The sequence below is a fragment of the Entelurus aequoreus genome, linkage group LG23 (assembly GCF_033978785.1).
Source record: "Entelurus aequoreus isolate RoL-2023_Sb linkage group LG23, RoL_Eaeq_v1.1, whole genome shotgun sequence".
Taxonomy (NCBI): Eukaryota; Metazoa; Chordata; class Actinopteri; order Syngnathiformes; family Syngnathidae; genus Entelurus; species Entelurus aequoreus.
Window position 1 is genome coordinate 3,399,132 of NC_084753.1, and position 20,000 is coordinate 3,419,131.

General features: G+C 35.9%; 1 protein-coding gene across 1 annotated transcript in view; it reads right to left on the minus strand.

Annotated features, from left to right (window-relative positions):
- The window catches only part of ches1 (checkpoint suppressor 1), a 215,862-nt gene that overhangs the window by 51,336 nt on the left and 144,526 nt on the right, over window positions 1-20,000 (minus strand). Inside the window, exon 4 of the mRNA XM_062034664.1 lies at window positions 1,866-1,924. Within this exon, the coding sequence (XP_061890648.1) occupies window positions 1,866-1,924 (59 nt within the window). The remainder of the gene's footprint in view (window positions 1-1,865; window positions 1,925-20,000) is intronic.

A 20,000-nucleotide genomic window follows, 5' to 3' on the forward strand; every position in this document is an offset into this window, starting at 1 on the left:
TTGATTATTGTTACATTCCTAGTTATTATTATTGATTATTGTTAAATTTACAGTTATTATTGATTGTTACATTCCTAGTTATTATTGATTATTGTTTTATTCCTAGTTATTATTGATTATTGTTACATTCACAGTTATTATTATTATTGATTATTGTTAAATTCCTAGTTATTATTATTATTGATTATTGTTAAATTCCTAGTTATTATTGATTGTTGCATTTGTAGTTATTATTGATTATTGTTTTATTCCTAGTTGTTATCATTAATAATGATTGTTGTTACATTCCTAGTTGTTCTTATTATTATTGCTACATTCTTAGTTGTTGTCAATATTGTTGATTATTGTTACATTCCTAGTTGTTATTGTTGATTATTGTTACATTCCTAGTTTTTCATATTAGTTATTATTATTAGTTGTTACTATTATTGATTATTGATACATTCCTGGTTGTTATGATTATTATTATTATTGTTACATTTCTAGTTGTTATTTTTTATTATTGATTATTGTTACATTCTTGGTTGTTATTATCATTAGTTATTGTTGATTATTGTTACATTCCTAGTTTTTATTATTATTAATTGTTATTATCATACATTGTAACTATTATTGATTATTGTTACATTCCTAGTTGTTCTTATTATTGATTATTGTTACATTCCTAGTTGTTCTTATTATTGATTATTGTTACATTCCTGGTTATTATTATTATTGTTGCAACATTCCTAGTTATTATCATTAGTTAGCATTATTGACTATTGTTAAATTCCTAGTTACTATCATTGATTACGTTACATTCCTAGTTTTTATTATTATTAGTTGTTACTATTATTATTGATTATTGTTACATTCCTAGTTATTATTATTGATTATTGTTAAATTTCTAGTCATTATTGATTGTTACATTTGTAGTTATTATTGATTATTGTTTTATTCCTAGTTGTTATCATTAATAATGATTGTTGTTAAATTCCTAGTTGTTTTTATTATTATTTATTATTGCTACATTCTTAGTTGTTATTATTATTAGTTATTATCATTGTTGATTATTGTTACATTCCTAGTTGTTATTGTTGATTATTGTTACATTCCTAGTGTTTCTTATTACTAGTTATTATTATTATTATTAGTTGTAACTATTATTGATTATTGATACATTCCTAGTTGTTATTATTATTATTATTATTGATTATTGTTACATTTCTAGTTGTTATTTTTATTATTGATTATTACTACATTCCTGGTTGTTATTATCATTAGTTGTTATTATTATACGTTGTTACTATTATTATTGATTATTGTTACATTCCTAGTTATTATTATTATTGTTACATTCCTAGTTGTTGTTATTATTATTATTATTGTTGTTGTTACATTCCTAGTTATTATCATTAGTTATTATTGTTGATTATTGTTACATTCCTAGTTTTTATTATTATTGACTGTTATTCTAATACGTTGTTACTATTATTATTGATTATTGTTACATTCCTAGTATTATTATTATTGATTATTGTTACATTCCTAGTTGTTATTATTATTATTATTGTTGTTGTTACATTCCTAGTTATTATCGTTAGTTAGTATTATTGATTATTGTTACATTCCTAGTTATTATAATTATTGTTACATTCCTAGTTCTTATTATTGATACATTCCTAGTTATTATCATTAGTTGTTATTATTATTGATTATTGTTACATTCCTTGTCATTATTATTAGTTGCTATTATTATTATTGATGACAACATTTATCAGCAGTAACAGGATTAAATACTGAGAGGTTGCATGTTGTGGAGGTTGTAAAGAACGGAGGTGACTGGAAGGCCGTTGACAAAAGGACGTGCAGACGTGAGAGCTTACCTTGTAGGAGGACACCGCCGTTCTTCCTGAAGAGGGGGCTCCCCGCCCACAACGGAGGACTGCATGGGGAAAAGAGAAGGAGAAGTGGTCAAGCGTTTGATCGCCTCGCCAGCAACAGAGCAAGGCAGGAGTTTGAAGCCACGAGCGAGCACCCGTGATTATAGTGATTAGATTCCCGGGTGTCTCACTGTTGCCATTATTCCCTGTGATTACCTCCGAGAATTACAGCCTCGCCGCCACAAGTCCACGGGAGTCATCTCTCATGACAACCCCGCCCCCTACTGCCTCCACACGCGCGTTTCACGTACGGAACTTCCTCAACGCACGCTCGCATTTAACACATGCTGATGTCACGCGTGCATGTTCGAGATAAATGTGCCGACGGGGTGACACTTTTAAACAAGGGGGGGCGGGGGGTTCTAGCTGGGGGCTTACACATGCACAATGAGCCGGGGACTCACTTGAGGTGATCATTGCGCTGCTAATGAGGAAGGTAATGACAACATTTCTCACGGAGATGGAGACGTCTTCCCACACACACACTGTTGAAACTCATCTGTACATTTTACGGTTAAAAAAAAAAAAAAAAAAATAGTAGCTCGGTCACTAGTTTTACCGTAAAATGTATGCTGTTTTTTTTTTTTTTTTACAGTGTATTACTGTAAATGGAAAAAAGTACCACTGTTTTTTAATTTCAGTGCAATTCTGGTAAATGAGTTGCCATTTTTTTTTACTGTAAAATCTACACTTGTTTTTTGTTTTTTACAGTGCATTACTCATAAATCAGAGGTGTCATTGAGGGCCACATCGCAGTTAAGTTTGGCCCCAAAGGGCCGCGTCTAACAGTGAATGATATTATTACACAATGTCCTATGCTTTTGATTCTTAGATCTTTGTAAATACGATGTAACATTTAAAAAAAAAAAATCTGTAGATTGTGCGGTAAAAAACTGGCAGCTCAGTCGCAAGAACTTTACCGTAAAATTCACGGTGGATTTTACAGCATATTACTGTAAATGTAAAAACATTACCAGTGTTTTTTTTACATTAAAAAACTGGCAGCTCAGTTGCCAGAATTTTACTATAACATTGGCTCTGTACCGAGGATGTCGTTGTGGCTTGTGCAGCCCTTTGAGACACTTGTGATTTAGGGCTATATAAATAAACATTGATTGATTGATTGATTGATTTTCAATTGTTTTTTTTGTTACTGTAAATAGAAAACTCCTTTTTTTCTTTTTTTTTTTTTTTACAGTACAATTTGGTCAACTCAGCTGCCAGTTTTTTTACGGTAAAAACAACAACTGCAGATTATACAGAGTATTACTGTGAATGGAAAAACGGTAAAACTGCTCAGCAAAAATTCTGCCGACTGAGGTGCCAGTTTTTTACTGTAAAATCTACACTTATTGTTTACGGTGCGTTACTGTAAATCAGGTGGGTCAAGCTGGTTTCCATTGAGGGCCAGTTATGTTTGGGCCCAGAGGGCCGATTTAAAATTAACTGACATTAATACACAATCTTTTTTACATTTGATTCTTAGATTTTTGTAGGTACGATGTAAAATAAAAAAAAAATCTGTAAATTTTACGGTATACTGGCAGCTCATTCGCCAAAATTTTACAGTAAAATTCACAAAGGATTTTAAAGCATATTACTGTAAAATGTAAAAACATTACCAGTGTTTTTTTTACATTAAAAAACTGGCAGCTCAGCGGCCAGAATTTTACTATAAAATTCAACAAAATTTTTTGTTACTGTAAATAGAAAACTGCTTTTTTTTTTAACAGTAAAATTTGGTCAACTCAGCTGCCAGTTTTTTTTACGGTAAAAACAACAACTGCAGATTATACAGAGTATTACTGTGAATGGAAAAACGGTACTACAGTTCAGTAAAATTCTGCCGACCGAGGTGCCAGTTTTTTACCGTAAAATCTACACTTATTTTTTACGGTGCGTTACTGTAAATCAGGTGGGTCAAACTGGTTATCATCGAGGGCCAGTTATGTTTGGCCCCAGAGGGCCACTTTAAAAATAACTGACATTATTACACAATGTTTTTTACATTTGATTCTTAGATTTTTGTAGGTACAATGTAAAATTTTTAAAATCTGTAAATTTTACGGTAAACTGGTGGCTCATTTGCCAAAACTTTACAGTGAAATTCACGGTGGATTTTAAAGCATATCACTGTAAATGTAAAAACATTACAAGTGTTTTGTTTACATTAAAAAACTGGTCGCTCAGTGGCCAGAATTTTACTATAAGATTCAAAATTTTGTTTTGTTACTGCAAATAGAAAACTACTTTTTTTTTTAACAGTAAAATTTTCTCAACTCGTCTGCCAGTATATTTTTTACGGTAAAAACAACAACTGCAGATTATACAGAGTATTACTGTGAATGGAAAAACGGTAAAACTGCTCAGCAAAAATTCTGCCGACTGAGGTGCCAGTTTTTTACTGTAAAATCTACACTTATTGTTTACGGTGCGTTACTGTAAATCAGGTGGGTCAAGCTGGTTTCCATTGAGGGCCAGTTATGTTTGGGCCCAGAGGGCCGTTTTAAAATTAACTGACATTAATACACAATCTTTTTTACATTTGATTGTTAGATTTTTGTAGGTACGATGTAAAATAAAAAAAAATCTGTAAATTTTACGGTATACTGGCAGCTCATTCGCCAAAATTTTACAGTAAAATTCACAAAGGATTTTAAAGCATATTACTGTAAAATGTAAAAACATTACCAGTGTTTGTTTTACATTAAAAAACTGGCAGCTCAGCGGCCAGAATTTTACTATAAAATTCAACAAAATTTTTTGTTACTGTAAATAGAAAACTGCTTTTTTTTTTTAACAGTAAAATTTGGTCAACTCAGCTGCCAGTTTTTTTTACTTACTGTAAATAGAAAACTGCTTTTTTTTTTTAACAGTAAAATTTGGTCAACTCAGCTGCCAGTTTTTTTTACGGTAAAAACAACAACTGCAGATTATACGGAGTATTACTGTGAATGGAAAAACGGTAAAACTGCTCAGCAAAAATTCTGCCGACTGAGGTGCCAGTTTTTTACTGTAAAACCTACACTTATTGTTTACGGTGCGTTACTGTAAATCAGGTGGGTCAAGCTGGTTTCCATTGAGGGCCAGTTATGTTTGGGCCCAGAGGGCCGCTTTAAAATTAACTGACATTAATACACAATCTTTTTTACATTTGATTCTTAGATTTTTGTAGGTGCGATGTAAAATAAATACTAATCTGTAAATTTTTACGGTATACTGGCAGCTCATTCGCCAAAATTTTACATTAAAATTCACAAAGGATTTTACAGCATATTACTGTAAATGTAAAAACATTACCAGTCTTTTTTTTACATTAAAAAACTGGCAGCTCAGTGGCCAGAATTTTACTATAAAATTCAACAAAAATTTTTTGTTACTGTAAATAGAAAACTGCTTTTTTTTTTTTTAACAGTAAAATTTGGTCAACTCAGCTGCCAGGTTTTTTTACGGTAAAAACAACAACTGCAGATTATACGGAGTATTACTGTGAATGGAAAAACGGTACTACAGTTCAGTAAAATTCTGGCGACCGAGGTGCCAGTTTTTTACCGTAAAATCTACACTTATTTTTTACGGTGCGTTACTGTAAATCAGGTAGGTCAAACTGGTTATCATCGAGGGCCAGTTATGTTTGGCCCCAGAGGGCCGCTTTAAAAATAACTGACATTATTACACAATGTTTTTTACATTTGATTCTCAGATTTTTGTAGGTACAATGTAAAATTTTTAAAATCTGTAAATTTTACGGTAAACTGGTGACTCATTTGCCAAAACTTTACAGTGAAATTCACGGTGGATTTTAAAGCATATCACTGTAAATGTAAAAACATTACAAGTGTTTTGTTTACATTAAAAAACTGGTCGCTCAGTGGCCAGAATTTTACTATAAGATTCACAATTTTGTTTTGTTACTGCAAATAGAAAACTGCTTTTTTTTTTAACAGTAAAATTTTCTCAACTCGGCTGCCAGTATATTTTTTACGGTAAAAACAACAACTGCAGATTATACAGAGTATTACTGTGAATGGAAAAACGGTAAAACTGCTCAGCAAAAATTCTGCCGACTGAGGTGCCAGTTTTTTACCGTAAAATCTACACTTATTTTTTACGGTGCGTTACTGTAAATCAGGTGGGTCAAACTGGTTTCCATTGAGGGCCATTATGTTTGGGCCCAGAGGGCCGCTTTAAAATTAACTGACATTAATACACAATCTTTTTTACATTTGATTCTTAGATTTTTGTAGGTGCGATGTAAAATAAATACAAATCTGTAAATTTTTACGGTATACTGGCAGCTCATTCGCCAAAAGTTTACAGTAAAATTCACAATGGATTTTACAGCATATTACTGTAAATGTAAAAACATTACCAGTGTTTTTTTTACATTAAAAAACTGGCAGCTCAGTGGCCAGAATTTTACTATAAAATTCAACAAAAATTTTTTGTTACTGTAAATAGAAAACTGCTTTTTTTTTTTTTTTAACAGTAAAATTTGGTCAACTCAGCTGCCAGTTTTTTTTACGGTAAAAACAACAACTGCAGATTATACGGAGTATTACTGTGAATGGAAAAACGGTACTACAGTTCAAATTCTGGCGACCGAGGTGCCAGTTTTTTACCGTAAAATCTACACTTATTTTTTACGGTGCGTTACTGTAAATCAGGTAGGTCAAACTGGTTTTCATCGAGGGCCAGTTACTTTTGGCCCCAGAGGGCCACTTTAAAAATAACTGACATTAATACACAATCTTTTTTACATTTGATTCCTATATTTTTGTGGGTACGATGTAAAATTTGGGAAGAGTCCCACTGTTATTTTTACGGCAGACTGAGATGCACATTTTTACCACCACAAAATCTTCAGTTGTTTTCAATGAAAAGAAAAAGCTTTAACACAGTTATCTTTTACGGTAAAACTCTGGCAACACAGCTAGATATTTTTTTCCCCATTAAAATCTACGGCTGTTTTTTTTTTCATTTATTTTTTTAACAGTGTATTAGAAATTGTAAAATTTACGGTTGTTGTTTTTACAGTGCATGGAAAATGGAAATGGAAAAACCGAACCATTTTTATTCTTAAGGTCAAAATTCTTGTGACTGAGCCACCACTTTTTTTTTCTGTAAAACCGTTGTCCGTTTTTACAGTGAATTAATGTAATAACAATTTTTTCGGAAGAATTGTACAGACAGAGCTGCAAGTTTGTTTGTTGTTTCCCCGGGATGCAAACGGACTACTCTGGACAAAGCGTGCAGGTAAAAACATGATTTAACTCCAACTAACACTCAACGAGGTACAAAACGGAAAACAACCCGAAGGCAAGCGTGCCTATCGCACGCGGAAGCCAAGGCAAAAACTTTAGGACATGAAACTATAGACATGGACCTCATGAAACTGTGGCATGAAATAACTAAGACTTACTTGGCAAGGCATGAAGTAAACAAACAGCATGAAGTATGGTATGGCATGAAACAAGCAATGACGCCAGGACGACTGACTGGCAAAGACAGGCTTAAATAATAGTCTCTTAATTAGAGCAGGTGCGTGTCCCGAACACCAGAGGCAGGTGAAACTAATAAGTCGCCATGGTGACTAAAACAAACAAGGGTGAACAAAAACAGGAACTACGGAGTCTAAAACTAACAGAACATAACAAAAACATGATCCGGAACACGGATCATGACAGTGCATTACTGTAAATTGTAAAACACAGTACCACATTCTTTTTAGGGTAAAATTCTGGAGACTTTTTTTTACTGTAAAATCTAATAACTTTATATAAGTTAATAATACTAACACAGACACTCGTAAACGTGTTAGCATATTCGCTAATGCTAACGACACTAGCTTGATTACAGTATGATAGCACGTACAAATATGCTTGAAAACAACATCACGCATGGGACGGTTTAGTAAGTATAAATAGTTTTAGTTATATTGCAAAACGTCTTTTAGATTAAGAATTTTTATGTATTTAATATGTGTTTACTTACTATGGTATATTATTTCTTTATTCACTGTTCTGTTACAGAGAACAAGGAAATGGGATAAAATTGCTATGGTATGAAAAGGGGTAGGATTAACTAAGCTCAGTTTCTTCCTACTCCTTTTCGGACGTGCTGTAATGAAACAACTGGAATGCATTACGTTGTATCGTATGCATGTTCGAAATAAACTGAAACTGAACTGAACTGAACTTACACAAACGTTGCTTGGCGTGATGATGGCGCCTTAGCAAAAACGTAACACCTTTTCAGTATCTTTGCTTGTTTTTTTGTGGGTTTTTTACTGTTTACATTAAGGCCTTTAACAAAGAAAATTCCATAAATTAGCCGAATCCATAAATTAGAAACGCTATGGACGATTGGAAGACAGAGGGGCACTCTACTTCTGGTTGTTGAAAGCACCAAACGGAAGGACCAAAATATTGTGTTTTTGCTTGTTTTTTTTTCTTTCCATAAATTGGCCGCGCCGTCTTAAAAAGCCGCAGGATTCAAAGCGTAGGAAAAAAGTGGATGTCAGGTTCAAACACTGAGGACATCTATTAAACAAGACAAGAGGCAAAGAATTAAACAGAGACATAATTCAATTTGGACTCAATATATTGAGGAGAGTCGCCCGGACATTGTATCTTCTAAAGTCAAATACAAATAAGGCAACAAGAGAAGTATCCTACACTTCTCTTTTGTAAAGTAAATCTGAACAGCCGATATAGGCATCTACATCAACTACCCTATTTTCCGCACCATAAGCCGCACCTAAAAACCACAATTTTTGTCAAAAGCAGACAGTGCGGCTAATAACCCGGTGCGCCTTATATATGGATTAATATTCATATTTATTTTCATAAAGTTTAGGTCTCGCAACTACGGTAAACAGCCGCCATCTTTTTTCCCCGTAAAAGAGGAAGCGCTTCTTCTTCTACGGTAAGCAACCGCCAAGGTGAGCACCCGCCCCCGTAGAAGAAGAAGCTCGCGGGTATTTAATTTCATTTGTGTGTTTCTGTAAAGACAACAAAATGTCTCCTACTAAGAGACACGCGTACAAGGTTCCACTGACTTTTGATATTCATGTGAACCGCACTGTGGATACAACGGGAGCACGTACGGTGAATATTCGCACCACAGGGAATGAGAAGTCGTCCTACTGTGGTTCTAGCTAGCCATGCTAACGGCCAGAAACTTCCGCCCACGGTGATATTCAAAAGGAAGACCTTGCCAAAAGAGAACTTTCCAGCCGGCGTCATCATAAAAGCTAACTCGAAGGGATGGATGGATGAAGAAAAGATGAGCGAGTGGTTGATAGACGTTTACGCGAAGACACCGGGTGACTTTTTTCACGCAGCGCCGTCCCTGTTGATCTACGACTGCATGCGCGTCCACATCATCGATGGTGTCAAAAAACAAGTGAAGCACACCGAAGAAGAATAATTCGAGGGATTTGTAGATGAGTAATAACTTCAGAAAGTAAGCTTTAAATGTTTATTTTGTGTGTTGTGTGACACTAACGTATGAGCAACGTTGAGTTATTGATGTTGCTATTGCTCTGCACTATTTTGAGTGTTACTATTTTTGTGATTGCACATTTGCACATTACATTTTGGGAGTGAACAGAGTTGTTAGAACGCTGGTTTGTAATATATTATTCAAGTTTGACTGACCTATCTGACTGTTTTGTTGACATTACCTTTAGCGTAGCGTAGGTGCGGCTAATAGCACGGGGCGGCTAATAGGTGAACAAAGTTTTGAAATATGCCGTTCATTAAACGTGCGGCTAATAACACGGGGCGCCTTATGGTGCGGAAAATACGGTATATGATTTGCCTGAGAAGCTGGACAGGACAAAAAAAAAAAAAAAAGAAACAATTATTCTAAAAGTGGGGGCTTTTCGTCCGGAATCCACGAACGAATAAAACCTTTGCCTTGTTTTTAATGAATGCTAGGGCCATCTACGCTACCGCACTTCACTGTTGGTCATTATGGCGGCACTTGGCCAGACAAGTGTCTTCTGAGGTGGTCTGACAGACGCCACGAGAGGAGAGGTGTGGAGGACCAAGAGGCAGGGGAGAGAGCGGTAGAGTCCTCCAGGTGGAGCGCCGCACTAGGAGGCACGTCCGGCTCGCTCCTCTGTTCCTCCGCCGCACGCCCGGGACCACGCGGACCTCCCTTAACCGACCGCCAGGAGAGCCTGCTTTGTAACGCCATCCGGGCCCGCTTCATGTGGCGCTAAGCTGCTGAACGAGAGCGTTCGGAAACGTCTGCACTTGTGATGTGGCACTCACCTCCTCGCCAGATGTGTGTAAGTGTGTGTGTGCACACACACACACACACACACAAATATGCACACACACACACATGCACACAATGCACAAAACGCAAAAGCTGCACATTTCAGCCCTGAGCCACCTGCTGTTGCCATGGAGAGTTGCCACATTGCGTTGCCACGGCGATAACATATTTTTCCTGCGCTAACAGCCTGTCTGTTTTCCCCACTACCCCCCCAGCCCCCCATCCCATCGCTCGACAAATGGCCTCGCAGTGCGACGGCACCTGCCTTACATGTGTTGCCATGGTGGCGTTGCCGTTGCCAAGGCGACGCTGTGCATTTAATATAGTGGGCGAGGGGCGAGGGGCTACCTCCCCCCCCCCCCACAGTCATTTCCTCCAAGACATGAAAGGAGGGAGGGTGTGTGATGGAAAGAGAGCAAGCTTCTCCAGCCCCCCCCGGGATATCTCGTCGCCCCTCCTCTTTTCCCTCTCATCCAGACGCTGATGGGGTGTGAAGGAATGCATGGCGGAGCTGACCTCCTACCCAGAATGCATCGCACACATCTGCATGCGCCCACTTAGACGCGCATACATTTGGCAGGAACCATCACGCGCAGGTGGCGGAGGCGAGTTAGGGTCCATTATAAACAAACACAAACAAAACTGCAGAGGTGTGAGCGACATTAAGACCGGGGGAGAACAAAAGGCGTCTCTGGGGGGGGTGCGGGTTTCTTCTCCGCTCCTCCGTCCTAAACGCCACCGTGACACTAATCGTGTTGAGATTTTCTCTGATGTCCAGCACACCTGGCCAGCTGCGTGCATACAAAAGGAACCAGTTATGGATGAAATAGCGACCGTTAGGGGTGTAACGGTACACAAACATTTCGGTTCGGTACGTACCTCGGTTTAGAGGTCACGGTTCGGTTCATTTTCGGTAAAGTAAGAAAACAACAAATTATTAACTTTTGGGTTATTTATTTACCAAATTTGCAACATCTTCCACCAAAAATATTTTTCTTAGTGGAATATTTGATGTGAAGTAATCGGAACCTTGGATAGGTCAATAATTCATAATAACATTGGTTTTGATTCAATATTATTATTATTATAGAAAAAAAAAACAGCTTTGTTTTATTAGTCAACATTGCAACTTTTTCTAAATTACATTTCACCTTTAAGCTTTTTTATTTCACTTTTGTTATGTTTTTGTTTATTTTAATAGTATTTTTAGAATGTGCCGTGGGCCTTTAAAGGCCTACTGAAATGAAATGTTCTTATTTAAACGGGGATAGCAGGTCCATTCTATGTGTCCAGTGTTTCCCACATATTCATTTATTTGTGGCGAAAGAATTACGTCCGCCACAAATAAATTTTTTAAAATAAAAATAATAAAAAAATAAAAACTTTTTTTTGTCCTGTCCAGCTTCTCAGGCAAATCATATAGTTGATGTAGATGCCCATATAGGCTGTTAAGATTTACTTTACAAAAGAGAAGTGTAGGATACTTCTCTTGTTGCCTTATTTGTGGCGAAAGAATTACGTCCGCCACAAATAATTTTTTTTTAATAAAAATAATAAAAAAATAAAAACTTTTTTTTGTCCTGTCAGGCTTCTCAGGCAAATCATATAGTTGATGTAGATGCCCATATAGGCTGTTAAGATTTACTTTACAAAAGAGAAGTGTAGGATACTTCTCTTGTTGCCTTATTTGTATTTGACCACTACTGTTTTCTGTTTATTTGTTACTGACTGTGGCAGGACACCTCTGTCTCTGTTTCACTTTATGTTGCTGGTAAATAATATGGTTGTAGTAGTAGGCTAAAGTTAAATTATTTAGCATGCACTAATTAAAAGGGCAGAGCTTTAAGAGACATTTTAGCTTTTATATTTTATAAGATATATTTTTTGTAAGAACCACAATTAATAAATATATTTCAGTGAATAACTTATTGTTCAAATCTGTATATAAATATGTACATAAAGTGTTGTAATTATATTGTAAAATGGATGGATGGATGGACGTTTAAAACAAAACTGTTATTATTAATTAGTAAGTATACATTTTTTGAGCCTTTTTAGAGAAAATCATATCATTGTAGTACATTATGCAAATTACTTGATGATGTCATTGTGACCACACCCATAGCCACGCCCCCACCACCACAGGTATCTTGGCAGTTTATGGGAAACACTGGTGTCATACTTGATCATTTCGCGATATTGCCATATTTTTGCTGCAAGGATTTAGTAGAAAACATCGACGATAAAGTTTGCAACTTTTGGTCGCTGATAAAAAAGCCTTGCCTGTACCGGAAGTAGCGTGACGTCACAGGTTGTGGAGCGCCTCACATCTGCACATTGTTTACAATCATGGCCATCAGCAGCGAGAGCGATTCGGACCGAGAAAGCGACGATCACCCCATGAATTTGAGCGAGGATGAAAGATTCGTGGATGAGGAAAGTGAGAGTGAAGGACTAGAGGGCAGTGGAAGCGATTCAGATAGGAAAGATGCTGTGAGAGGCGGGTGGGACCTGATATTCAGCTGGGACTGACTAAAACAGTAAATAAACACAAGACATATATATATATATATATATATACTCTATTAGCCACAACACAACCAGGCTTATATTCAATATGCCACAAATTAATCCGCATAACAAACACCTCCCCCCTCCCATCCATATAACCCACCAATACAACTCAAACACCCGCACAACACACTCAATCCCACAGCCCAAAGTACCGTTCACCTCCGTAAAGTTCATACAGCACATATATTTCCCCAAAGTTACGTACGTGACATGCACATAGCGGCACGCACGTACGGGCAAGCGATCAAATGTGTGGAAGCCAAAGCTGCGTACTCACGGTAGCGCGTCTGCTATCCAACTCAAAGTCCCCCTGGTAAGAGTCCAGCCGGCCGCTAATACACCGATCCCACCTACAGCTTTCTTCTTTGCTGTCTTCATTGTTCATTAAACAAATTGCAAAAGATTCACCAACACAGATGTCCAGAATACTGTGGAATTTTGCGATGAAAACAGACGACTTAATAGCTGGCCACAATGGTGTCCCAATATGTCCGCACAATCTGTGACGTCACGCCCAAACGTCATCATACCGAGACGTTTTCAGCAGAATATTTTGCGGGAAATTTAAAATTGCACTTTACTAATCTAATGTGTTGCAATGTTAAGATTTCATCATTGATATATAAACTACCAGACTGCGTGGTCGGTAGTAGTGGGTTTCAGTAGGCCTTTAAGACATTAGCTGTGGGCCGCAAATGGCCTCCGGGGCACACTTTTGACACCCCTGCTATAGATAATAAAACATTAAATCTGATAAATCTGTGGATAAAAAGCAGAGCCTGGCGACGCATGCGCGTTTATCATAACTCTCTCGCTCTCTCTCTGTCTCTGCCCCTCCCTCACCAATGCTGCGGCGCGCACAATTTGTTTTGTTTTTAACCCCTTCTTAACCCTGAACGTACATTGAAAATACACGCAACCCTGACTCAAAATGCCGGACATTTGAGGCATTTAAGGAACCCCGCCCTGACAGCTCCGCAAAAGAGGACATGTCCGGTGAAAAGAGGACATATGGTCAGTCTATCGTAGCCCGTTAGCTGATTGCTAACTTTACCATGAATTGATTTACGTGGACCCCGACTTAAACAAGTTGAAAAACTTATTTGGGTGTTACCATTTAGTGGTCAATTGTACGGAATATGTACTGAACTGTGCAATCTACTAATAAAAGTTTCAATCAATCAATCAATCAAGCATGCCGTGTGTTGTGCCTCGGTGTGCATTGTTTACACAACGTACGTCACGCTACTTAATATGTCCGTGTGGAAACTCGTTCGGTACACCTCCGAACCGAACCGGAACCCCCGTACCGAAACGGTTCAATACAAATACATGTACCGTTACACCCCTAGCGACCATATTTCCCGGACTATGGAGCGCACCGGTATATAAGCCACACCCACTAAATTTTAGGGCATATTAGCCGCACCGGACTATAAGTCCCAGATACAGTTGTGATCAAAAGTTTACATACACTTGTAAAGAACATAATGCATACTTGCCAACCCTCCCGATTTTCCGGGGAGACTCCCGAATTTCAGTGCCCCTCTCGAAAATCTCCCGGGGCAACCATTCTCCCGAATTCCACCCGGACAACAATATTGGGGGCGTGCGTGTCTTAACCCTGTAACACCCCTTGTTGTAAAATTACAACGTTACCTTTAACCATCCAAAAAAACATTCTGTTATATATATTTATTTATTTTTTACCACATTTACATAGTCATTGGGTCCTATTGTTCAGTCTCACAAGGCTATTGAATCGTACATTTGTTTATAAGTCACGCTTTCTGGCCATGAACTCACACAACCTCTCAAGGTTTCCTTCGAACAACATCTATTTGTTTCATTGGACTGGATTCATTAGATTCAAGTAAGTAAAATGTCTTTTATATATTTTTTGGTTGTTATTACAGAGTCTAGAGCATGTACATATGTAGTTATTGTGGAACAGATGCATCAAATTTCATTTAGAGCTTGTTATATAATTGTTGCAATTATACAACACTGGGTGAATGTGGTAGTAATAGCTGGCTTGTTGCAGTGGGCTCAAACAGGTTGTATTCCCTCCACTACATCACTGGCTGAAGTATTTTCTCTATACATGGATAGTATACATTCTACCCTTGTGTTGTGTTCTGGTGACTGATTTAAAAGTTTTATCTCTAAAAAATGTAGTTAATTGATCAGCCTGACCTAAAATTCCATGACTTTGTCCAAGGGTATCAACAGACAATTCAGTTCTGGGGAAAGGAATGTTCCTGAATGTGTGGATGTAATGGGGGTATGAATGTTTTCCTTTTAGTATGATAATTAGAGCCATTAATTCATTTACATTTACATTGATGGAATTTGGACACTTTTGTCCAATGTTGCAATATTACAACATTTCTCTAAAAACATACATAAACATTTTTTTTTTAACTCTTCAATTTCTGCATCAAATGCACATCTGAAAGGTCAAATATTTTTTTTTTTTAGGTTTTTCTATATTTGGGTCTTACAGGGTTAAAGGCACTGCCTTTAGCGTCCTCTCTCACCTGAAAAGGAGACTATTATATACGTCTCCGTTATCCATAGGTTTACCTATAACCCATAAAGTAGGCAGGCACGGAGCTATTTCTCAGCGCGTGTTTATTCCAGCCGGCACGTTAATACACTGACACACAACATCCGGATTCCCATCATGCATTAGCTTCACAACTACGGCAAGTAGTAATGTCCAAAAACATAACAGAGACGAAGCAGAAGAACGAAGAAGAGACATGGCGACGACGAGTAAGAAGAAGAAGTACGCTTGCGAGTTCCAAAATGATTGGAAACAATAATTTCAGTTCATCCAGAACAGCTCGAAGGAGAAGGGGTATGCTGCCTGCAAATTTTGTAGATCAGTCTTTTCCATTGAACACGGTGGCCGTCATGAACGGATTATTTATTTATATATATATATATATATATATATATATATATATATATATATATATATATATATATATATATATTAGGGGTGTAACTGTACGTGTATTTGTATTGAACCGTTTCGGTACGGGGGCTTCGGTATGGTTCGGAGGTGTACCGAAGGAGTTTCCACACGAACATATTAAGTAGCGTACCGCACTTTGTGTAAACAATGCACACCGAGGCACAACACGGCATGCTATCAGCTAACGGGCTAGGAGAGACTGACCATATGTCCTCTTTTCACCGGACAGGACATGTCCTCTTTTGCGGAGCTGTCAGGGCGGAGTTTCTTAAATGCCTCAAATGTCCGGCATTTTGAGTTAGGGTTGCGTGTATTTTCAATGTACGTTCAGGGTTAAGAAGGGGTTGAAAACAAAACAAATTGTGGAGCATTCATGAGGGAGGGGCAGAGACAGAGAGAGAACGAGAGATTTATGATAAATGCGCATGCGTCGCCAGGCTCTGCTTTTTATCCACAGATTTATCAGATTTAATTTTTTATTATCTATAGCAGGGGTGTCAAAAGTGTCCCTCGGAGGCCATTTGCGGCCCACAGCTAATGTTTTAAAGGCCCACGGCACATTCTAAAAATACTATAAAAATAAACAAAAACATAAGAAAAGTGAAATAAAAAAGCTTAAAAGGTTTAATGTAATTTAGAAAAAGTTGCAATGTTGACTAATAAAAAAAAGCTGTTTTTTTTTCTTTCAAACTGTCATTGCTCAAAACATAACATTGAATCAAAGTCAATGTTATTATGAATTATTGACTTATCCAAGGTTCCGATTACATCACATCAAATATTCCACTAAGAAAAATATTTTTGGTGGAAGATTTTGCAAATTTGGTAAATAAATAACCCAAAAAATTTATATTTTGTTGTTTTCTTACTGTACCGAAAATGAACCGAACCGTGACCTCTAAACCGAGGTACGTACCAAACCGAAATTTTTGTGTACCGTTACACCCCTAATATATATATAGATACAGTGTTTCCCATAAACTGCCAAGATACCTGTGGCGGTGGGGGCATGGCTATGGGCGTGGCTTTGGGCGTGGTCACCATGACATCATCGAGTACTTTGCATAATTTACTACAATGATTTGATTTTCTCTAAAAAGGCTCAAAAAATGTATACTTACTAATTAATAATAACAGTTTTGTTTTAAACGTCCATCCATCCATTTTACAATATAATTACAACACTTTATGTACATATTTATATACAGATTTGAACAATAAGTTATTCACTGAAATATATTTATTAATTGTGGTTCTTACAAAAAATTTATCTTATAAAATATAAAAGCTAAAATGTCTCAAAGCTCTGCCCCTTTATTTAGTGCATATTAAATAATTTCACTTTAGCCTACTACTACAACTATATTATTTACCAGCAACATAAAGTGAAACAGAGGCAGAGGTGTCCTGCCACAGTCAGTAACAAATGAACAGAAAACAGTAGTGGTGGTAGATAGACACAGAGCTTCATCAAACATCTGATCCACTGAACAAAGAGCTCCAAAAATCTTGAACTTTAGACTGCCATCAGTTTTACTCCCTACACTTAACCATGTGTTTCCTACTGCCTGCAGACTTTGCACCCTTTGTTATATACACATGTTGTGTTTCTAATATAAATACATTTAATAAAGTCAAATACAAATAACAAGAGAAGTTTCTATTTTGTAAAGTAAATCTGAACAGCCGATATGGGCATCTACATCAACTATATGATTTTCCTTAGAAGCTAGAGAGGACAAAAAAAAAAAAAAAAAAAAATTTTTTTTTTTTTAAATTTTTAATGTTTTTATTTTTATTTGTGGCGGACGTAATTCTTTCGTGGCAAGCCGCCACAAATAAATGAATGTGTGGGAAACCCTGAGATATACATATGAAATACTTGAAAATATATACCCCCTCCCCCCACGCCCCCAATCCCGCCCACATCTCCCGAATTCGGAGGTCTCAAGGTTGGCAAGTATGACATAATGTCATGGCTGTCTTGAGTTTCCAATCATTTCTACAATTCTTATTTTTTTTTGTGATAGAGTGATTGGAGCACATACTTGTTGGTCACAAAAAACATTCATGAAGTTTGGTTCTTTTGTGAATTTATTATGGGTCTACTGAAAATGTGAACAAATCTGCTGGGTCAAAAGTATACATACAGCAATGTTAATATTTGCTTACATGTCCCTTGGCAAGTGTCACTGCAATGAGGCGCTTTTGGTAGTGTAGGGGAAAAAGTAGCGACTTATAGTTTGAAATTTACAGTATGTATAATCAACTTTGTATCAAGGTCAAACAGACAGTCGTAAACGTGTTAGCATATTAGCTAATGATGACGACGCTAGCTTGATTACATTAAGACAGCACGTACAAATATGCATGAAAACACTCCTACAGACATCACACATGGGACGGTTTAATAAGTAAGAAATGTTTTAGCTATATTGTAAAACTTACAAACGTTGCTTGAAGCGATGAATGAAGAATTCATACGAGTAGAAACGCTATGGACGGCTGGAAGACGGAATGGCACGCCGGTTGAAATTAATAAAAAGAACATTGCAGCAACTGCAGTGAGCGAATTCGTCCAAAAGATGGCGCCACGGCACAAACAATAAAACACATTCTCATTGGTTTTGCTTGTTTATTTTCCTTTCTAAAATTATTTTTATAAAGAAGTGGAGAAAAATCCTTAAAATAGCAGCCATCTTACACGGCGCAGGGTTCAAAGTGTAGGAAAAAAATAGCGGCTTGCAGTCCAGAATTTACGGTGGGAAATATGCCACACAAATACCAATAATCATGCTAAGGAGTTACTGCCATCAACGGTAATGAATTTACTCCCAATAATATCTCGCCGTTTATTCTTCCACGCCATGAACTGATGTGCTGTAATGGCCGTGATTAATATTAATTGCCCTAACCAGCGAACCCTGCTTTTTTCCTCTCTCCTTGAATGGCTTTTAAAGATGCTGGTTTTGAAATGATACTGGATTCCAGCATGTATGGAGGGTGAAATGGGACAAAACTAAATACATCTGGATATAATTAATTAAATGTGTCATTAATTACTGATAATTGGCGTTAAATATAGGGCTGGGTGATAAAATGATATCAGTACGTATCGCGATTAGGGCTGTGAATCTTTGGGCGTCACAAATTCGGATTCTTGGGGGTAACGTAACCGATTCTCGATTCAAAATCAGTACTTTAATAACATTGGGTGCCAGTTCTATGATTAACTACATTCCTCCATGAAATAGATAAACACCTCTGATAAATTTCTATATTACTTAAAATAAATCTGGTTTTGTTTAATAAAATTCTACCCAAACATTTAATAAAGTCAAATGCAAATAATAATTATATGGCACTTTTTCTGGAGAGACTCAAAGTGAAACCCATTATCTACATTTAAACCAGTGTGGGTGGCACTAAGGAGCAGGTGGGTACAGTGTCATATATATATATATATATATATATATATATATATATATATATATATATAATATATATATATATATATATATATATATATATATATATATATATATATACATACACACACACACACCACACTACAAACCGAGCTACAACACCTCAATGTGTAATATATATATATATATATATACATACATACATATACTGTATGTATATACATACACATATATATACATACATATACTGTATGCATATACATATATATGTATATACTGTAAGTATATACATATATATGTGTCTGTATATACATACACATATACATACATACATATATATATTATATATATACATATATATATATATGTGTGTGTATATATATATACATATGTGTTATATATATATGTATGTGTGTGTATGTATATATATATATATATATATATATATATATATATATTTATGTTATATATAAATACATATATCTATTTATGTTATATATATACACGTGTATATATATATATATATATATATATATATATAACATATATGTATATATATGTGTATATATATAACATTAATATATATATATATATATATATATATATATATATACCTATATCTATTTATGTTATATATATACACATATATACAGTATATATATATATATATATATATATATATATATATATATATATATATATATATATATATATATATATATATATAAATAAATATATGTATAACATATATAAATATATACATACCTATTGTGTATAGTATATATATATAACATATATAAATAT